At 35.5% G+C, this 19,915-nt stretch overlaps 1 protein-coding gene across 12 annotated transcripts in view; it reads left to right on the top strand.

Moving 5' to 3' along the window:
* Positions 1-19,915, top strand: part of APC (APC regulator of WNT signaling pathway) — a 147,510-nt gene that overhangs the window by 113,981 nt on the left and 13,614 nt on the right. For 3 of the 12 annotated variants that reach the window (XM_045500818.1, XM_045500823.1, XM_045500830.1), the window contains exons 7-12: positions 1,167-1,271; positions 8,675-8,773; positions 12,050-12,428; positions 14,397-14,492; positions 15,795-15,848; positions 19,520-19,659. In XM_045500818.1, the coding sequence (XP_045356774.1) occupies positions 1,167-1,271; positions 8,675-8,773; positions 12,050-12,428; positions 14,397-14,492; positions 15,795-15,848; positions 19,520-19,659 (873 nt within the window). The remainder of the gene's footprint in view (positions 1-1,166; positions 1,272-8,674; positions 8,774-12,049; positions 12,429-14,396; positions 14,493-15,794; positions 15,849-19,519; positions 19,660-19,915) is intronic. The other 9 variants (XM_045500836.1, XM_045500843.1, XM_045500848.1 and 6 more) reach the window with 5 other exon arrangements.

Here is a 19,915-nt window from a genome sequence, read left to right on the forward strand (position 1 = left end):
GAGCACATAGAGCAATGTCTGGTTTTGCCAGCCCTGTAGTCTCCAGCACCTAGTACAAGTAACAGAGCAGATGCTCAATAATTACTTTTGCATTGACATCTTTAATTATGTTAGTATAAAGTCTTTGTGTTTTTAGTGGTTTTTGATTCATTTTATCTCTCGATTGACTTCGTGTATGTCTCTACTTTTGTTGAATTTGTTGAATTTTCTAGTGTGATTTTCAGATGATACAATTCTTTTTCTGAATTATTGGGGCTTCCTCATTCTTGCCTACATATAACTCATGCTGGCTTATTGATGGAAATATTGCATGAAAAGTAACTTTTAAGTCACATTTTAAATGGGTTAGGAAAGCTTGGTATGTAAAGAAATTTTAGTGGAAGCCATTTTGTAATTTATTTATCACTATTAAATATGCCAAGTTTCTTAAAGGGTAATTTTTATTTTAGAGTATCATTTTCCTAGAGCAAGCAAGCACATTTGTAATTGTTGCTATGAAAAATAACGGAAAAATTATTTTACTTATTTGATTCTGCAATGGTATTTTTACAGAGTGACTGCTGTGTACTGGATATAATCTATCCTGAAATGACTGCTTTTACTGGATATAATCTGTCATTTTCATTTCATATAACAGATGGTGGTTACATTAAAAAAGGTTTTTGGTTTTATTCATATCAGATTCTAAGAGCTTATTGATTTCATCTGACTTTTATTAGCAGAGGATGTATATATATTCTGTGTATAAATATACCTATACGGAAGATATTTGTAAGCTTAGGTAATAGTTTAACTGTTATATTTGCAGCTACATTGAATGCCAGAACCATGTGACCTTGTGGAAGAGACACTTATTTATTCTAGTGGGGTTATATCCCTGATAGTGATGTGAGCACAGCTGGTGGAGGATGGTGTTTCTGTGAGTCTCAGAAAATCCTTTGTCTTGTGCGGCTCTAATGCTCAAGGGACACACTTCACTTTCCTCCTGCTGAAATAGTCGACTGCCAACCATGCTGGAGGTTATGAAGTATAAAGTGCAGTTCTTTGCTTTTGTAAACCTATATAATTGATACATTCAGAGCTTTAATACAGACAGGAAAAAAAGCTGTGGGCTAAGAAAGCAAACACCATTTTTGCATGTAATGATATTAACTCCATATTAACAGAGGTCATCTCAGAGCAAGCATGAAGCCGGCTCACATGAAGCTGAGCGGCAGAATGAAGGTCAAGGAGTGGCAGAAATCAACATGGCAACTCCTGGTAGTGGTCAGGTAAAGAAATTTATTGGTTTTCTTTTTAATTAACTATTTAAATATTTCTAAAGGAATATGGGGTGAGATAGTCCTCAGAATGATCTGTAAATCTTATTGATTTCCTTAATCCTGAATGGATATCTCCAGAAGAATTCAGTGCCAAAATGCTATATCATTTTTCTTTATTACATCTAACAATAATGTTTCAAAATTTCTAATTTAGAGCTATATTTTATACCTCTAAATTCTGTATTTCTGTTTTAGTCTGAAATGATTAGCATGAGTAGAGGGGTTTTTTTGAAAAATAAATGCTAAGCTGCATTTTGCTTATATATATGATTTGACCTAGTTGTTATTGCTTGCATTGAACAGATTTGCTCTTTCTCTAAGGCATTCTTTGAAAGGGATTATTTGCAAAGACATTTTTATGTTTTTAAAAATGATCATAAGGACTTTGTTATAATTCTTTTTTCTTTTGTACTTTAGCATTACATAAATCTGAAATCAAAATTTTACAATTGAAAAAAATGATACTAATGCTCATAAAAAGTAAAGAGACCTAGCCTAGTCATGTTTAACCATTATCACATCATTGCTAGCAAAATTGTGGAAGTCAGCTTGATTTTTTTTTTTTGTTTAATGTAAAACGGTTGTCTTGTTATCCTGCCTTTAGTTTTCTATTAGAGTTTTATTGGAATGCATCCTCATATGACAGAATTTTCCTTGGGGTGTTATGTATTCTCCACATTTTTTTCAATAAATATTTTTTTGTTGTAAATGAGTGATTTTTTAAAATAGAATTTCACTAAGTTTTGAAAGATAATTTCCCTACTCATGATGTAAAATACTCCTTTAGTGTCTCTGGTTGTTTTTGATGATACTATATTTTTAAAAAAGGAATGTATTAAAATTTAAACCTTAAAATGTCTCATAATTATGTAAATTTACTTTACTGAGTTAAAAAAAGAGATACTTCATTTTTAGTATTACTAATTACCATTATACTGGGGGAAAACTTCAGCTATAAATGGTAAACTGGGGCAAAATAAATTATATTTAACACATTTGAGTTATTCTTTATATTTTGGGAATTATTTGGGAAGTTTATATTTTCCTCCACATATCTAGAAAGAAGAAAATTTTTATGTTCTTGACAGAAAAAAATTGTTTGCCTCGGATTAGACCACCTATTAATGCTTTGGATCATGTTCCAGTTATTATGTATTTTAAAGTCTCATTTATCAATAAGTTGTCTATCCCATTTAAAATCTAATAACTGAGGGGTGCCTGGGTGGCTCAGTTGGTTAAGCATCTGACTCTTGATTTCAGCTCAGGTCATGATCTCACAGTTCATGAGTTCAAGAACCGATTTGGATTCTGTGGTGACAGCTCGGAGCTTGCCTGTGATTTTCTCTCTCCCTCTCTGCTCCTTCCCTGCTTATGAGCATGCACTCTCTTGCTCTTTCTCAACATAAATAAACTTTAAAAATAATAATAATTGGATCCTTACCACACTTTTTATATCAGAATTAATTCTAAGTAGATTAGATTTCATGTCAAAAATAAAAATTAAAAATATAAAAAGATTAGAAAATATATATATATAAAGATTAGAAAAATGTGGGTAGAATGATTATAATCATGAGGGAAATCATGAGGTGGGAAAACGGAAAAAATCAGTAGCTTTCACATAAAAACGTGTAAAACTCAAGTACACCATAAAATTATGGCAAGGTTACAAGACAAAAATTAAGATCTCATTATTTACAATTATTTATAACAAGAAAAAGTTACATTTCAAAATACATAAAGAGTATAAATTAATTAAAGATCATTAAAACATAAACAAATGACATGACATGAACAGGAACTAAAAAGAAAAATAAAATGACTTTTAAACATATGGAAAGGTCATCAGTTTCATAGTAATGATATATAAATATCAACTATAGCCAAAATAAGATTTTTTTTTTTTTTTGGATGCCATTGGGTAGACAAAGATGATTAACACTCAGTATTGATAATGGTAAGTTTATAGGCATTCTCATGTGTGAAATGGAACAACCTTTCTGAAAAGCAGTTTTGTTAATAAGCATCTAAGTTTCTAGCTGCACCTGCCTTGTGGGTCATCATTGCAATATCTAACATTTTATGCTATGAGGTAATCAGTCAAGAGTGTTCAGACATGTTTGAAGAGATTCATCATATTATTTGTAATAACAAAAATTAGAAATAAATGTATATTAATCAATAGGTAACTGAGTAAATTATCGTTTGACTGAGATAAGTGGTTAAATGGCTCTGGAGTCAGCAGTCCCGGGATTAATCCCATTCCTCCGCTAACTAGCTGAGAGACTGATCTTGGACAAGTATAAACTCTGAGCTTCAGTGTTTCCTCTAGCAAAATAAGATGATACCGTTGTGAGAACTAAATGCGATATGTACTTAATACAGTTCTTGGTGGATATAGACACTCATTAAACATAATAGCTTATTGTTGTTAATAACTAATAATTATGATTTTTTAAGTAAAATTATGTGCCAGATGTTATAGTAGACTCTGGAGAGATCGAATTGAAGAGGACAAACAATCCCAGGCCTCATAGAACCTACGTGGTACATGAAACATCCATACAAGTGCTAGAAATGATAAATTAGATCTCTGTTTATATAGAGATCTTCTATTTCAGCCTTGCCTTTTCTAGTATATTTTTCATATTATAATCAGAGTGATCCTTCCAAAATACCTGCTTATATTGCTTATTTATTTAAACCTTTCAGTGGCTACCCACTGCCCAAAGAATAAAATCCAAATTCTTTGTTGCCTGCTTTTTCAACATTATCGCTATATGCCCCCATTTCTCTACACTCCCTCAACTTCAGCTTCTTCGAGTCCTTGAGTATGTCCAGTCCTTCCACTCTCTGCCTGGAACTCTCCTCTGTTTCAGTTCACCAATATGTGTTCTACTCATCCTTCCCCTCAGTTTAAATGGCAGGCACTCTTCCAGGACATTTTCCTTGCTCCTGCCTCCCTAGAACTGATTAAGTGCTCTATCAGGTACTCTCTATTTCTGTTCTCCCTGAATTTAGCACAATTTATTATAGGTTTAATTGTCTTCCTTTTTAAAATCCTTTAAGCTGAACTATATTGCCATTGCTCACCATTGTAACCGAACAAACTAACATAGTACTTGATAGACAGTAAATGTTTAAATGCTTACTAAGTTTGGGGCACCTGGATGGCACAGTTGGTTAAGCATCCAACTTTGGCTCAGGTCATGATCTCATGGTTCATGGGTTCGAGCCCCGCGTCGGGCTCTGTGCTGACAGCTTGGAGCTTGCTTCAGATTCTGTGTGTCTCTCTGTCTGCCCCTCTCCTGTTTGTGCTGTGTCTCAAAAATAAATAAACATTAAAAAAAATTAATGTTTACCGAGTATTAATACATGCTATTAATTTAGAAAAATAATTTTAATATTTTTTCTTAAGTAATCTTCCATACTGTACATATGTATATGTGTGTACATGCATAGAAAAATGAAGGAATATTCAAAATGTTACCAATGATATCTCTAGTGTTGGGATTATGTTGTTTTTACTTTCATATTTACATTTTTATGTATTGTGTGAATTTTTTGTGATGAACATGAGATCTGTTAAAAACATTGAATCGGTGGCAAGTATTCATTCTTCAAATGGTGAATTTTGATATTGCCATAGATTCTGTGGTAAATATGATAAGACATTTGTTTGGCAATATTAGCCATAGACTCTGCCACCAAATCAGTGTTTCTGTGGCACTAATATTGCTAATGTCATCTATTTGGTTACTTTTAGTCACTGTTTAAAACAATACTACAGCTACTCCAAATCCTGATGTAGCTGAGTGATCTATATCTGTGTGACTGTGATTCAATTAACCAAGATTCCTTTAACTATCTTATAAGATAGGATCTGTATACATGACAACCTCTTGGGATTTCTTTTTTTGTTTTATTATTTGCTCCAGAAATAAAAACCATTGACAATAATTGAATATGAAAATCAGATCTCTGACTCTCTCAGGATCAAAGTAGCATGATGCAGCAAAGCTCCTATCCTTGCGGACTTATCCCTATCACTGTGTGAAGTACATTGTACACCCTCTCTTACTAGTTTCTGGCCCACATCCTTTCTGCCAGAATGATCTTTACAAAGATTTAATCACCTCGTTATAAAACCCTTTATTGGCTTCCTTGGTTCTTAGAATAAGATAACCCTTTATTAGGACCTGTATAATCTAGCTCTTATCAAACTTGTCAGCTTTACATCACACTTTGCTCTTACCACTTCAGCCACACTGGCCTGTTAGTAGCTCATATTTATTGGGCTTCCTTTTCCTGGGCATCCTGTGCACAATCTATGCCCCTTCCATATAATACTCTTCTCATCCCATTTTACTCCATTAACATCAGTCCACGTGTCTTCGCGTTTAAGCCTGACTTTCCCAAGAGGCTTGAACATACAAATCCCATTGTTATAGGCCATCCTAGGACATTCTTCTTCTTTGAAGAAGACTACATTTGCAGTTTACATTTATTTGTGTGATTATTTTATTAGTATTGATTTCCCCCACTAGACTAAACTCCAGAAGGGCAAAGATTTTATCTAGTTTTGTCCCATTTTCATATCCTAACAGTCCCTGGTAAATAGTAGATAACAGTAAATATATGTTAATTGGAAGGAAGATCTGGCATCCCTTCTAGAAATAGTGTTTCTTGATCTGTGATTAATCTCCCCTGGAAGTTAAATGGAAAGACGAAGTTAGAAGTAAATTATACAGGTCAGATCCCTGCTTGCTTAGTATATAACTGCATCTGTAATTCATTTATGAATTTGTTCTTAGCTTTTCTATTTAAAGTTTAGAACCAGATCTCTATTGATGAAGATCAGCCAAGACTGAGAAAGAAATGAAATGATAGGAGAACACTTTGCTGCTAATAAGCATTTTAAAACTTTTTACTATGCAAAACTTCAAACATATACAGAGGCAGATAGAATAATAGAGTAACCCACATGTACCCTGTCTACCTTGCCCTCCCATTTTATTTTTGAAGACGATCCGGCATCATCGTTTCTTCCATAAATATTTCACTCTGTATTTCCAAAAGATAAGAACACTTTTTAAAAATATACAACTATTTGGGCACCTGGCTGGCTCAGCCAGTAGAGCATGTAACTCTTGATCTCAGGGTCTCAACTTCAAGCTCTCACATTGGGCATAGAGCTTACTTAAAAAAAAAAAAAAAAAAGCAAAATATATAGCTATATTGCCATTATTACATTCCCAAAGGAACTAATAGTAATATATCGGATTATCCAGTCAGTATTCAAATTTGCAGTTGTTTCATAAATGTCATAATTTTTCACAATTTATTTGACTTTTCAGGTAAGATTTGTGATTGGGTTTGGTTATAGTCTGCAGTCTTTTAATCTATAGTTTCCTTTTTTGTCTGTTTTCTGGATGTTTATTTGTTAAAGAACCAAAGCTATTTGTTTTATACAGTTTTCCAAAGTCTGGATTTTACTGATAACATCTCCATGGTATGTAGTTTGACATTTCTCTCTATCTTCTGTATTTCCAGTAAATTGGTATTTGGATCTAGAGATAGAATTCGCCTTGGATTTTCGGTTGTTTTGTTTTGTTTTGTTTTTGCAAGTCTTTTTCAGAGTGGCATTATGGTCTTCTCATCTTTAGTCAGGAAGCACATAATGTCTGGTTGTCTCTCTTTTTGTGATATTATCAGTGATACCTTATGCCCAGCTCCATTAATTCATTAGGGGTACAAAATTAGCTGTAATACTTCTGTAAAGAGAAACTTCTTCTTATGTACTCTTTGATTACTACCACATACAATTTGTTTCTGCCTTCAAAAAGTTTACATTCTAGCTTTTCCTTTTGAAAGATTAAGAACTGCAACAGAATACCTGCCAATATTGCTATCTAGGTGGATGTTATTCTTATAATCATTATTTTTAATCATTAATGAATTGTGTTAGCTATGGCCTCTATTTTAATAGGTCCCACATATTTATCTGCAGCCCCAGATAAATATGTCCAGAGTTGCATCCTGGTTTTCACATGTCCATTTTTCCTGGGTGTCAGTATATTGAATGGTGATCTCACTTCCCACACTGAAACCTGTTATCTCTTCCTGAGTTTTATGTATTTTTTAATACCAGCATCATCCATGCATTTATCCAAGCTCAGTGCCTCCACGTTGTCCTTGGCTCCCAGTGTCTCTTTACTCACATCCAGTCAGTTAGCAAACCAATTGATTCTGTCCCCTACACATGCATATCCCCAGGGCACTCAGTCAGTTGAAAACTTGTATCAGGTTCTATGCTGAGCATGGAGCCTGCTTAAGATTCTCTCTCTCTCTCTCTCTCTCTCTCTCTCTCTCTCTCACGCACGCTCTAATTATTTTTAAAAAAATTTTTTTTAATATATTCTCACTTCCTTACTTTGCATCCTGCTCACTGCTCAGCTGTTGAAAATACCCTCTTCCTGATTTGCCATCTTTGAGCTCTGCATCCTGTCTTTTCATACTCTTTTAAAGGTATAATTCTGGTTGTGCCATCCTCCTGCCTAAAGTCTAGTGGCTCCACAACGTCCACGGTTTGAAAGTAACATGTTTAAAATGACTCATGAAACACTTAATAATTTAACCCAATCTTTATCTCCCACCATACACCTTGTGCTCTGTCCACATTAAACAAATATTCCATGCTCTCATATTTATTACCTTTACACAGACTGTTCTATATGTCTCCCTACTCCAAGATTCTAGGCCTACCTTAAATGTTACTTTATGTAGCCTTTAATAGTTCCTTAGCAAGTAGTTGTTTCTTCCTGTTTTCCCTAAGTATTTTATGCATTTTTCTGCTGTGGTGCTTGTAATATCACAATGCAGTTATTTATTTTTTCATGTCTTTCTCCAATGAGGTTTTAAGCAGTCCTCTCTATACTGTGAGCTCCTGGAGAAGTTAGACTGAACCAAATTCCTAGTTAGTTTTGTGGTAATTTAGAGCATTTCATCAATCAATAAAGCTTTCTATCAATAAATGTTTATTTGACCAAATGTGGTTTCATCTGTTTTGATCTGTGAAAAAATACCACTCTTAGAATTTCTTCAGTGTTTGGTTACTTCCACACAGTAGTTTAACTTCTTTTGCAGCACATCTCCTTTTCTTCATTTTTGCCTTAAAACCTACTTAAGTTCACAGGTAAAAATACTCATCTTGAGTGTTAAAATGTCCACACTTTTAATTGTGTATTTAGCTGTTTACCTTAAAGACAGTTCATTTGGTGCACCTTAACATGAAGTTAGCTCTATTTGTTTATAATCTAGATCATTCTATTCATAATTTGCTTAATTTCTAGGGTTCAGCTGCACGAATGGATCATGAAACAGCCAGTGTTTTGAGTTCTAGTAGCACACACTCTGCTCCTCGAAGGCTGACAAGTCATCTGGGAACCAAGGTAACAGAAGATTACAAACTCTGGTCACTAATACTATGAGTACTTTGCTCTAAAACATTCTTCACTCATCTTTTAAATTCAGCTAGAGGACAATTCTGGTTCCATCTCTTCTTAAAGAAACATCTTTTTATACAAGAGAGCACAAAGGAAAAAGGATTATAAAAACTGCCAAATTAGCTAGTTTTTTATTCTTTTTCAGCTGTATCGTGCACTTCTCTGCAAGTACTCTAAGCTCCAGCCACACTGGCTTCCTTGCTGCTTCCCACGCACTACCTGTCACTCTTCTGCCTCCCTGACTTGCCTATGATGGCACACACATCCACTTTCTACACCACCACAAAATGACTGTCAGAATCCGAGGCAGCCTTTAGAGCCCTTCTTGGGCTTTGCTTCTTTACAGAACATTTTCTGATTCCCAAGTTCCTCTCACCTCCCCTTGTGGTCTGTCTACCTCCTCAGGGTCACTGCAGTTTGCATGAAGTACTCTCTTTCTTTTTTTTTTTTTTTTTCTTTTTTTTTTTTAATGTTTATTTGCTTGTTTTGAGAGAGAAAGAGAGAAAGCATGTGCAAGCAGGGGAAGGGAGAGAGAGAATCCCAAGCTGGCTCCATGCCGTCCACAGAGCCCAACAAGGGGCTCCATCTCATGAACCATGAGATTACGATCTGAGCTGAAATCAAGAGTCAGACGCAGACTGAGCCACCTACATCCCCCTGCATGAAGTTCTCTTGGAAATAGGGACTTTTTTCCTTAATCTTTTGCAGCGTCTAGCACAGAACCTGCACATAAGGGTGTTTAATAAGTATTCAGTGAATAGAAAAATTATCAAAATGGAATGTTACCCAGTGTTGGTAAGCTAGTTTTTTTAGAGTCTCTCAGATATTAGCAAGTATTTTAGGACTTTAGAATGGTATGTTTTAAAAAGAAAATAATTATTGTATTGTTGTCATCTCTATAAGTTGGCCAGAGTCTTTAATATTATATTGACAAAGATGAAATTCTAATTTAACTAAACAGTATATTTTTAGTTAAATCTCACTAATTCATTAACTGTTTTCACAGAATAGTCTATGTATAATCTTTCTTTACTTTGACAATATAATGGCTCTTAGGAAAAGCATTACTGAAATAATGCTGATTTAAGAAATGAATTTAGAGTAATCAGACATAATTGTTAATATGAGATTTAATACTTTCAATAACTCACAGCTGCTAATTGAGACCTCTGGTATGCCAGTAACTGTGCTAGAAGTTATGTGTACATTTTCTCTAATCTCAAAAACACTGTGAGGTATTCTTGTCCCTCTGTTTTAAATAAGAAAACTGAAGCAAAAAAAGTTCAGGCAGCTGTTGCATATTTAAATTGGAATTCATCCCCAGATCTGTCCAACATCAATATGTAATTCTTACTATAAAGAAAATCTAATATTCAGCAGTACTACTGCATGAAAATCGTCAGCTAGAATACCATTTCCTGTTTAAGTAACTGGTGAATGATCATATTAAGACCTTACTACATTTTTTAATGCCAGCTACTGTCCTATACAGGTATTATTTCATTTAATCTTCACAGAGGAAATCTCGTTAGGTTAATATCTCCATTTTGCAATTGAGAAAACTGGTCTCAGAAATCAAATAACTTGGTAGTGTCACACAGCTCATTCCTAAGTAGAGTGGGGCCAAAATTTGAAAGCCCAGTTTTCCACGGTTCTCCCTTCCTAAAACTTTAATATCTAAAAGTAGTGTGTGTTTATGTATTTAGAGTTTCTTAGCCTCAGCATTGTTGACTGGATAATTCTTTATTGCAAGATGTTAATCAGTATCTCTGGTCTTTTATCTTTTAAATGCCCATAGCACTTTCTTTTGCAGTTGTGACACCAAAAAATGTCTCCAAAGCAAAGCATGTCCTAAGAGGGCCAAAATCATCCCTGATTAAGAACCACTGATTTATAGAGATGATACATTCTTTATATAATAGCCTCGATTTTTATGTAATGCTCTCACATTGAAATGAGGCTAACCACGGTGCAAGATAACTGGGTACTGTTTCCAGTCTAATCTACTTCTGAGCAAACCCTTAGAATTTGTTGTCAGAGAGTTATTGATGTTTACTGGTTGCTTTAAAAAAAAAAAAAATTGGTTAAGAAATCTGGCCTTGGAAGGAGTGCCTGGGTGGCTCAGTTGGTTAAGTGTCCCAACTTTGGCTCAGATCATGATCTCGCAGTTCGTGAGTTCAAGCCCTGCATCCAGCTCTGTGCTGACAGCTCAGAGCCTGCAACCTGCTTCGGATTCTGTCTCCCTCTTTGTCTGCCCCTCCCCCGCTCAGCCTCTGTCTCTCCCTCTCTCTCAAAAATAAACAAACATAAAAAAAAAAAAAAAAGAAAGAAACCTGGCCTTGGAGCACCTAGGTGGCTTAGTTGGTTGAGCGTCCAGGTTTTGATTTCGGCTCAGGTCATGAACTCATGATTCGTGAGATCAAGCCCCGAGTCAGTCTCTCCCCTGAGCATGGAGCCTGCTTAAGATTCTCCCTCTCTCTCCCTCTTTCTCCTTCTCTCTCTCTATCTCTCTCTCTCTCTCTTTCTCTCTCTCTCTATGTGCCTCTCCCCCTACTCTCACACACCCTCACTCTCTTTTTCAAAATAAATAAACTTAAAAAAAAAAAGAATCCTGGCCTTCTACTCCCTATATGATCATGGCATTCTTCCTTTTATGGCAGAATATTTTTATATGTATAAGGGAGAAATTATATACTTTTAACAATATTATAATCTGGTAAAGGTTAGTGATTGTTGAAAACTAGTATGTAGTAAATAATAATTGTTGAAAAGTTTTCTATTTATTGATTATAGTTATAAATTAAAAGAAGTACAGTAAAATTTTAAATTGTACATTTAAATAAACCACATTCCTCATTGTGTGTGTGTGTGTATGTGTGTGTGTGTGTGTGTGTGTGTGTGTGTGAGAAATCATTTGATTGTCATTCATTATAATCAATGGATTATTACCAGCTATTCCAGAAAAAGGGCAGTTTAAGTATGTAAGAAGCTACTCTCTCTTTCAACACTGTATGTCACCACTGCTTCTGTTTATTCATATAAACAAATCGGTGATGATTATATGGATTTTGAAATAATGCTCATTACTTCATCCTGGAAAGGGGTTTTGAGTTTGTTTTTCTTTTTAATGAGTTACAATAAATATCCCATTCATCACTTCATTGGTGTTAGCATTTGGATATTAAAGTCATAATTTTGTTTCTAAACTCATTTGGCCCACAGGTGGAAATGGTGTATTCATTGTTATCAATGCTTGGTACTCATGATAAGGATGATATGTCGCGAACTTTGCTAGCTATGTCTAGCTCCCAAGACAGCTGTATATCCATGCGACAGTCTGGATGTCTTCCTCTCCTCATCCAGCTTTTACATGGCAATGACAAAGACTCTGTGTTGTTGGGAAATTCCCGGGGCAGTAAAGAGGCTCGGGCCAGGGCCAGTGCAGCACTTCACAACATCATTCACTCACAGCCTGATGACAAGAGAGGCAGGCGTGAAATCCGAGTCCTTCATCTTTTGGAACAGATACGAGCTTACTGTGAAACCTGTTGGGAGTGGCAGGAAGCCCATGAACAAGGCATGGACCAGGACAAAAATCCAAGTATGTTCCCTGTAGTGCATGTTACAAAGCAAATGTAAAGTTTTGTAAATGAAAACTTTTTAAGTTAGTATGTTGTCTTTATGAGTGGAATATGAGTGGGATATAGGAATGGGAAGTTCATAGTAGCCATCTACACTGCTAACATAGTTTAAAGCTTAAGTCTGTATTTTTCTAGAAAAAATTGAGCAAAGGGCAACCAAAAAAGTACAGGGAATCAAGAGATATATAGTCATAGCATCGTATATTTAGAAAGAACTTGAGCAATTATGTTTTTCCATCCCTTTCCTTTTATAGATTAAGCTCAAGAAAATGACTTTATACAAGTTTATTCAGCAGTTAGTGACCACACCATAATCTTTACATTTGCATAACATTCTGTTCAGTGGATGCAGAGATATGTTATATCTGTTATGTTATTTGGCCCTCACAACAACCTTGTGAAGTAGGAAGGGAAAGTATTATCTCCATTTTACAGATAAAGAAACTGAGGCTCGGAGTGGCTAAAAGACTTGCCTGAAGCCTCATAGCTACTAAGTGGTAGAGTCAGGAACAGAGGCCAGGTCTTCTGACTCTCAACCCAGTGCTCTTCCCACTGTACCATCCTACTTCAGGCCATGGGCCCCACTTACTGGGAGTGATCAGCCACCCAGCTCTTTGCTGAGGGAGAAACCCTGGGCAACCAACCCCTCTCCATCAGCAGGGAACATGGGAGTTGGGACCCTTGGGGACATAAGTTACTTCATTCCTGTAGCAAGAACCAAAAGCAGTAAGTATATAAGGTAAGATCTTCTTTTCACCTGGTAAGAAAACACACGCACGCACACACACGCACACACACACACACACAGAGGCACACAGGGTGGGGACTGTTGTAATAACCTGTTGATTTAGGGATAAGGGGTGATGGTGAGAACACCATCTATGAAGATTTAGCAGGTTTTTTTTAGCTTACGTATAAAGGTGAATGTATTTTAAATTTACAAATTTTCAAGAATGAGAAAATAGCAGAAATGGTCTTTTATATCTGTTTGTCCTAGGGATGAGGAAAACTGGTAAGATACTTTACTGAGAGAATATCGTCTTTATGGAATTGTTTTCTCTGCGTATCTACAATCATGTAACAACTTGTATTTTGTGATCTTAAGAATTGTTCTCAAAATGGTTAAATTAAATATTATTACTTCTGAAAAATAGACTTTTAAAATTTTGATTTCACATAATGAGTTTTGAAACTTTGTACATGGTATTAAATGTGAAGGTATGTTTTCTTGGACGTCTCTTTAGATTTTTGTTTACTCTATATAGTAAGCTTTCTCTATCAGGTTCATACTGTATTTCTTCTTTTTTTTTTTTTTTAAGTTTTTACTTACTTATTTTGAAAGAGAAAGGAAGGAGGGAAAGAGACAGAGAGAAAGAATCCCAAGCAGGCTCCACACTGTCAGTGCAGAGCCTGATGGAGGGCTCAAACTCAAGAACTGTGGGTTCATGACCTGGGCCAAAACCAGGAGCCAGCCACTTAACCAACTGAGCCACCCAGGCGCCCTATACTGGATTTCTTTATTACATTTGTACACAGCTAAGTGTTTTTAACCCACACTCATGACAATAGTTTAAATAGAAATTATAACAAAACAACTTTATACCAAAGTGTTTTTATTCTTTTATATATTCAACATAATTTTAAATTATTATTTGAGTTCTAGCATAAACCTGCAAGGGATTTATACTAACAGATTTGGTTAAAGGCAGGTAAGTGGTAAATATTTTTCTGGAACCAAGAAAAACCCTTTACTCATATTTTCTTTTCCATGTTTGTCGTATTTATTCATCTATTCAGCAAATATTTGTTGATCTACTAAACTACTATGCATTAGGGATATTAGCCTTGTTTTTTTTTATTAAGTATAATAAACATTATTGCTTTTGAGAAAACAAAGCATTATGTTTTGTATCAATTTTATTTTTCAGTGCCAGCTCCTGTTGAACATCAGATCTGTCCTGCTGTGTGTGTTCTAATGAAACTTTCATTTGATGAAGAACATAGACATGCAATGAATGAACTTGGTAAGACAAAAATGTTTCTTAATGCCGTAGAAGAAACCAACATTTTTCATCATCATTGGAGTATAATGCCACACGTTTCTATTACCACCTGCTTCCTCCTTGTAGGAAATGATTATACTCTGGTTTCCGGAGGAAAAAAAAAAAGGTTTTTAATGATAGGCACTGCTACCTTGTTTAAACTAACTTGACTTTTCAAAATCTTAGCCAGCAGTTAGCAGAACTACTAACTGGGCTACTCCTTGCCCCTGTTGCCATAGTAGACCCTATGTGATAGTTGATGAGGAGGGTAATTTAAATTATTTTGAAATGTGGAGCTAGGTGATTGTTCTTGAACTCAGTCACTTCTCATGGACACCAGAAGAAATTATTATTAAAATTCTCATTTATCTTCGTGGTTACCAACACTTTGCTGGATTCTCATGATAAGCAGCATAATATCTCTGAAACTGGTTAATGAAGAAAAGCATTATGGTCTAATTTAAGTTAGAAATATTCCACTAGTTTTGGAAGGATTACTCTTTTGTGTATGTGTTATCACACACTCTAAACCTTTTATAACCTGCATTTTTGTGCACCCCATTTTTCATGTAACGGTTTTTCTTTGATTTCTAGGTTCATTTTGCACATGTGGTATTTATAATTGCATCATGCTGAGCCATCTCATGTGAACTGGATCTCTAGTCGTGCCACAAGCAAGAACTGTACACTGAGTTTCCATCTTAGTGTAGCTGTGCCCTTGCTTTTCATGCTGTTTATTTTACATTACACTCCAGCCCCCACTTTGTATTCCTACCACCCTCATCATTGTCATTCATCATTTATCTTAAAAGTCACAAAGTCATGAGACTCTTAAACACAGAGAACCTAAATGGCCAAAAATGAGTGTTGTCTCCTTCAGAGTCATCACTTTGGGGGGCTGTGTACTTTGTGATCTCAGGCCTATCCTCCAGCCATGCTTTTCTTCCCACAGGCCCTTGCAGTTGGCCCATCTGATTCTCTTTCCTTCCCCCACCCCCAGCCTCCCATGGAACTGAGTGTGGTCTTATGAGTTTGCCCCTCCTTACTACAATCTCAGCATTTGTGAAAATTTTACATTTGAGTGTTTTTTTAATGCTAGTAATTATGGGAAGGGGGATAAAAATCATGAATAAACAAGAAAACTAATCCAATTTTAAACTACTACAAAGGTTTTCCTGTAAATGTCCCTGTGTTCCAATGAACTGTAGATTAGGACTGACACAATGATCATCTGAATTTCAAAGTAAAACCTAGACTCAGTATTTGTTCCTCTTCCTTCTTCAGGTAGGAAGGCTACCCGGGGCATTTCATCACAGGAGCTAGGGCAGGGGCTTGCAGGTGAGGAGCAGGATGGGGCCTCTGGGGGTGTGACTGTTGGCACAGAGCCACAGGGGGTTACCTTCTTCTCATTCCTAGCCTCTAAATTTGTACGAAGCAAAAGAAAGATCAAGGTTTGTGGATTGTGCAGAGATGGAGTAATTAAGCACAAGGTATCTGATAGTGAGGGATAAGGAGGAAAGAAGTCCCAAATAGATGAAGGGACATTCCAAAGCCCAGTCTGCTGGGACTGTCATTTGTACATAGAAGATTCTACAACTTACCCAGGTCATTTAGGTTTGCATCAATTAGTATCACAGGTTTTAGACTATAGTATCAGTGATATATACATTGATTAAATGCCCACTCTGTCCTAGAAACCATGCCAGGCCCTGGAGGTAAAAATGATGAAGATATGGTTCTGACTGTCAAGGAACTCATGGCGTATTTGTATTAGTATTTCCAAAACTAGATCATAATAATCACCAGAGGTATTTGTCAAACCATATAGATTCCCTGGCCCTGTAGCAGGCTTAGTAAAGCAATATCTCCAGAGGGGGTACCCAGGAATCATTTAATAAGTGACCCAGGTGATTCTCATGATAAGGAAATTTTGTGAAACACCAATATATAGAATATTTATGTTGAGTCCCTAATGTTTATTTTAGAATGAGACGTTTTATGCTAATGGTGATATCTAAACCCAAGGAAAAGGAAAAAATACACCTTTTAAAACTAAGAATCATCTTTCTATTATCTTTTTTTAATATAAGTCTAAATTAAGGATTCTGTTGAATGGTTTCTTTTGAAACCATTGGTCCTCTATTAGCTTTAAGGTTATGAGGTACCACATTGGATTATGTTTGGTCCATCTGGACCCCTTTTTTAAAACACAGACACTGAGCAGAATGTGAAAAAAAATTATGCTTATCATCTTTGCATTACCTTGAAAAAGCCTAAGTTTTTTTAGGGCATCTATTTTTTATTCTATCACTCATGAATTCACATCATATTTTTGTGAATCCATTTATAGTTTTCACATATATATTCATTGCCTTAAAATTTACAGAATTTTTTTTTTCATTTGCCTGAAATCATAAAAGATTCTCTCTTTTATCTGATATCCTAAAATTTATTGAATGTTCCTTTTTCTTCATGGTGTTGCTGATATTGACAATATCCTTCTTTAATCATTGTTTTCAGAATCCAGTCCTGAGTTTTTTAATTTTTCCGTTCAAAAAAACTCTTTGTTCATTTAGTGCCTTCTTGAAACCTTCTTTATTAGATCATTTCACTTTCTTAAGAAAGTGTCACAGATACTGATACAGCAGGCAGGATTTCATATAGTCACAAAGCATAGTATGTTTTGTTTTGGTATTGATAGCCTGCTCTGTAATGCTTGACATCTTGGTGATCTTATCAGTATATAGGGCCACAGTCTTCAATTCATCAGTCACTCCCATTTCCATTTCCTGAGTCAGAACTCTCACTTCTTCTACTGGCTCCTTCTAGTAGTAAGCTCCTTAATACTTTACTCAAGTATTAAATGGTAGAAATTCCTCAGAGTTCTGTTGTAGGTTTTCTTCGTCTCTCCCTAGGCAGTATCTTCCAGTCCATGGCTTCATTTACAGTGTTTTTCAGATTTACATCTTAATCTGAGTTTGAGACACATTATCAAATCGTTCATCTGACATCTTCATTTAGATGGTTTTTCAGACATTTTTAACTCAACTGCCCCAACTGAATTTGTTATCTCCTTCATCCCCAAATCTCTGTCTCTTCCAGGGTTCTTTTTCCCAGAAAATGGCATGCCAGCCAACCCAGTTGCTCAGGAGACAATCTCGGGAGACATCCATGACTGTCTCCTCCTTATCCCCTACATTTAGTAACTGAGTACTTTCATTCTGCTTCTTAAATCTGTCTCATCACTGCTCTCCTTTTCATCTCCAGTTCAAGCCACTGTCGTCTCTTCTGTTCTGCAGTTCTTTGTCTTATTTGTCTCCACACGTCCAATTGTAATCCATTATGCACCTTGCAACCATAGGAGTCTATTTAGAGCACACATTTAATTACTCCTTCTCCTGTCTGAAATCCTTGGTGTGACATATAAAGTCTTGCATGATGTCTCCACCCACTTTTATAGCCTCATCTTGTGACCTTCTCCTTGTTGCTAATTTAAGGTTCAGGGGCTCTTGCACTTACTGTTTCATCTGCCTAAAATGCTTTTGTATTATTCCTGTCCCACCCATTTTAGATACTCATTCATCCTTTAAGTCTTAAACTTTATTTCCTCAGCCTTTTTCTCGATCCTCCCAGTCTAGGTTAAATCCACCTATTACCTTGACCTGTGCTTCTTCACAGTCCATTTTACCTTAATTAATTGTTCAGTGTCTGCCTTTCCTCTAATCTATAAGCTCCATAAAGATAGTGATGGTATTTTGTTCACTGGCTATGTATTTTTCCATCATCATGGGTGGTTGGAGGAAAACCTTCCTAAATATGGTTTGGATTTTCCTTAACCAAATTAATTTTCACTTATCTATGTTCAAACTCATCTGTCATTACTGCTAGTCATAAAGATTTGCACCAGCCTTCCTACAGTTAATTCCCCTGGCTTGGAATTCTTGACTCCAGTTAGAACTTCTACAAACTTGCAGATTCCTCTACATACTGACCCTTCTAAATCATTTACAAAAATACTAAATGTACAGGTCCTCTTTCAGATTAATAACCTGACTGTTAAGACTTAGAATTTCCAAGAATTGCCTGTTTATATTCATCCCCCTTTTTTCTAAGCCACTTCTCTGTGACAAAACAACATCCCTAGTCCCATGATGATTAACATTGATGATGAATAATATTTTGAATAGCCTCCATATGCATTTTTATTTTTATTCACCTGCTCACCATTTTGCTTTACCTTTTTTATTTTGTTCTGTTTTGTTACTACCCCTTCCTTTATGTCTTTCCCTTTCCTTTTCCTTCATTTTTCTCCTTGCCTTCCTAGTGTTGACCATTGTGGGTCGAGCATACCCAGTGGTGGGAATCACAGAGGAAAAAATACTCAATTCTAGTGTAGTTGGTATTTGACACTTGAGAGTATCAAAGAAAAGTAAGAAAAATTTTTAAATATATAAATATATATGTAGTTTTATAGAACTTATTAATAGGTTGAACAGATAATTCTTTTTCATAAAAAAAAAAAAAAAACTTTGCTTCATGCCGTTTTATTTAGAAATCTCAGGATTCCTAAGGATAATTCTTTGGCAAACCAAAAACATTAATTAGGCCATAGTGTATAACATTGAAGAATGTTTGTAAAGTTCTAATAATAAAAATAAGTTACCTTTTTCTGCCTTCATGTGGGAAGATCTAGTGTTAGAAAGTAGCCTTCTTCATCAATGAGAAGATAACTGTGTGTAGTAAATAGAGTATAATTGCTCACTTCACTAATGCAAGGGTTTGAAGGGTGGAGAAAACTGGCAGAAAATGGAGTAATTATCATTTGTACTTTATGAGTGTATTTCACAAAAGTTCTTTATAACAGTTTTTGTAGCTTGTAGTTCTAAAGACATACTTAAACCATATATTCTCATTCTTTGAGATTTTTTCCTAGTAATTAGTTTTTAAATTTGGTATTACTTGTTTTATTTTAGATTATTGTCTTTTTCCTCTTGCCCTTTTGAAATTAGGGGGACTACAGGCCATTGCAGAATTATTGCAGGTGGACTGTGAAATGTATGGGCTAACTAATGACCACTACAGTATTACATTAAGACGATATGCTGGAATGGCTTTGACAAACTTGACTTTTGGAGATGTAGCCAACAAGGTATGTTTTAGAAGATCCGTTTCTTAAGATCTCTCTGGTATGAGTTAGTTTCGTACAAACTACCTTTCACTAATTTTCTTTTTTTCCTTTCCTCATTAGACATTCACTAATAAAAAACCTGAACTTCACACACCACTGCATATTCTTACTCATTACGTTGTCTTACACCTAAACAAAGGCAAAACATGGAACACGGTAGTGGATTTATGTAATTGCATTTAAAATACTGTTCCTAGGAGTGAGAGCAAAAATCTGA

The sequence above is a fragment of the Leopardus geoffroyi genome, chromosome A1, assembly GCF_018350155.1.
Source record: "Leopardus geoffroyi isolate Oge1 chromosome A1, O.geoffroyi_Oge1_pat1.0, whole genome shotgun sequence".
Classification (NCBI taxonomy): domain Eukaryota; kingdom Metazoa; phylum Chordata; class Mammalia; order Carnivora; family Felidae; genus Leopardus; species Leopardus geoffroyi.